The sequence below is a fragment of the Glossina fuscipes genome, unplaced genomic scaffold, assembly GCF_014805625.2.
Source record: "Glossina fuscipes isolate IAEA_lab_2018 unplaced genomic scaffold, Yale_Gfus_2 90, whole genome shotgun sequence".
In the NCBI taxonomy this organism is placed as follows: domain Eukaryota; kingdom Metazoa; phylum Arthropoda; class Insecta; order Diptera; family Glossinidae; genus Glossina; species Glossina fuscipes.
The window spans coordinates 2,525,960-2,527,827 of NW_023998444.1; the positions used below are offsets into that span (position 1 = coordinate 2,525,960).

Genomic DNA, 1,868 nt, shown 5'->3' on the forward strand with positions numbered 1-1,868 from the left:
CTTTAGTCAAAGTGCTCATCAATTGGAAAGTGATCTAAGTCGAATTATTTTAATATTTATTTCTCGAATAAGTTTTACTTTATATTTGTTTGTTCGTGAAGTTTAGATATTAAAACACTCAGCTTAACGTCTTTATGAAAAATGAAGTTTTAAAAACGAGAGAATTGCAAAAAAATGCTTAAAACCGAATATATTCGTTTTACTTATTTAAAATATTTTTATTATTCTGACTTTTAACTAAACAAAACGAGCATCTTCTATAAATGAAATCTTGATGTTTTCAAAATCTTTCTTACCAAAAAACCAAAAAAAAAGAAACAAACATAAATCTATTACTTGCTAAACTCTGAACAACAGTGAATATTGCTGTATAAAGACTTTAGAGTCGCGAGAGCAAGTAAATTGTTAAACCAGTAATTCGAGGATATATAATTAAAAAAGAGTACAAATTACTTAAGATTTTCTTATAAAATCAAGTAACACGTTATTAAAAATTTCTAGTCTATTTTAACTGCTGACGCGATTAATAGCGCATTAATAGTTAACTAGTCTCGTTTTAATTTTATTATTTAACACATACTTATCATTAAAATATAACACAAATTAAAAGCAAAAAAAAAAAATGGTTTACATTTTTAAAGTGAGTTGTACGTTACACGTTTCAAAAAATCACCAAACAAAAAATAAATTAAAAAAAAAAAAATTTTTGGAACAAAAAATTAATTAAAAACGCTTTCATTTCCTTGCGATAAACAGCAGAAAACTGTTTCCAAAAAAAAACGATTGTTCTTTTTTAATCACTATACTCGTTCGCAAAGAAAACGTAGTGAAAATTCTTTCAACTTTGTCCCTTTCAGTTATTTTTCACAGCTGTGTTGATTGTCAATTGTCTTGTGACGCTAATAAATGGGAGAACAATACAAAAAAGTTTAACACAACCGTATAATAAGTTATTGCCGCCACCTGTACCGGAAATAGCAACTGCAACAACAATAAGAACAGCAACAGCAACAACAACACCAAAGGCAACAATATTTACTACTGAAAAAATACCCAAAATAGGAATTGAAGCCTTATTGCCGCCAAAGATACAATTACCATCACCATCCCAATCACCAACAACTCCTTTAGTAGGCCAAGCATATAAGCAAATTGCTGCTAACATAAATACAACGACAACAAGAACAACAACAAGAACAGCAAGATTAAAGACGACGACGACGACAGCTGAACCCGTTACCATATCAACAATCGTAAAACCAAAGTCATCAATTCCATTGCCCGCCTTAGACGTTTTATTACCACCTCTCCTAGAAGGTGATGCTAAGGGTATAGAAAATAATAAAAAAAACCGTTTTAAGGAAACGCAAGGCTTAGCTTCTAAGCCTAAAATAATTCACGTTGGAATTGCTACACCTTCGTTGGAAATTTTATTGCCACCGTTGATTGCCAGCGAAACAATTCGGTTTGCAACTGTAACAGACTCTGATTTATCTAAAGCAACAAAAAAGCCAACACATAACTATACCGCATTATCCAGGCATTTAAATGAAAGCCAAAAACAACAATGGCAAAACTCGCAACATACAAGACCAGTAGTAGTAGTAGTAAATCCTATCACCAAGCAATATAAAAATAAGCCGGAAAAGCAAGAATTTTCAATTACAACTCAACGTCATGTTGCCAGTGAGCCAGTGAGTAGGACAACATTTAAACCAAATGTCAACATATTGAATGACGAGCAACATGTTGCTAAACATCACTTTAGTAAATACGATTATTCGTATGGTTTAACCACAATTAGACCCATAAAAAATGGTTTACCTACTATCACACCGTTCCCGCATACGGTAAAAAGAAAAAAATAA

General features: G+C 31.5%; 1 protein-coding gene across 1 annotated transcript; it reads left to right on the plus strand.

Moving 5' to 3' along the window:
• The first annotated feature begins 608 nt into the window (after positions 1–608).
• Positions 609–1,868, plus strand: LOC119638579 (probable serine/threonine-protein kinase DDB_G0277071). Its single transcript, XM_038035447.1, has 2 exons — positions 609–640; positions 858–1,868. Exons 1-2 carry the CDS (start codon positions 623–625, stop codon positions 1,866–1,868), a joined length of 1,029 nt encoding a protein of 342 aa, XP_037891375.1. The 5' UTR covers positions 609–622.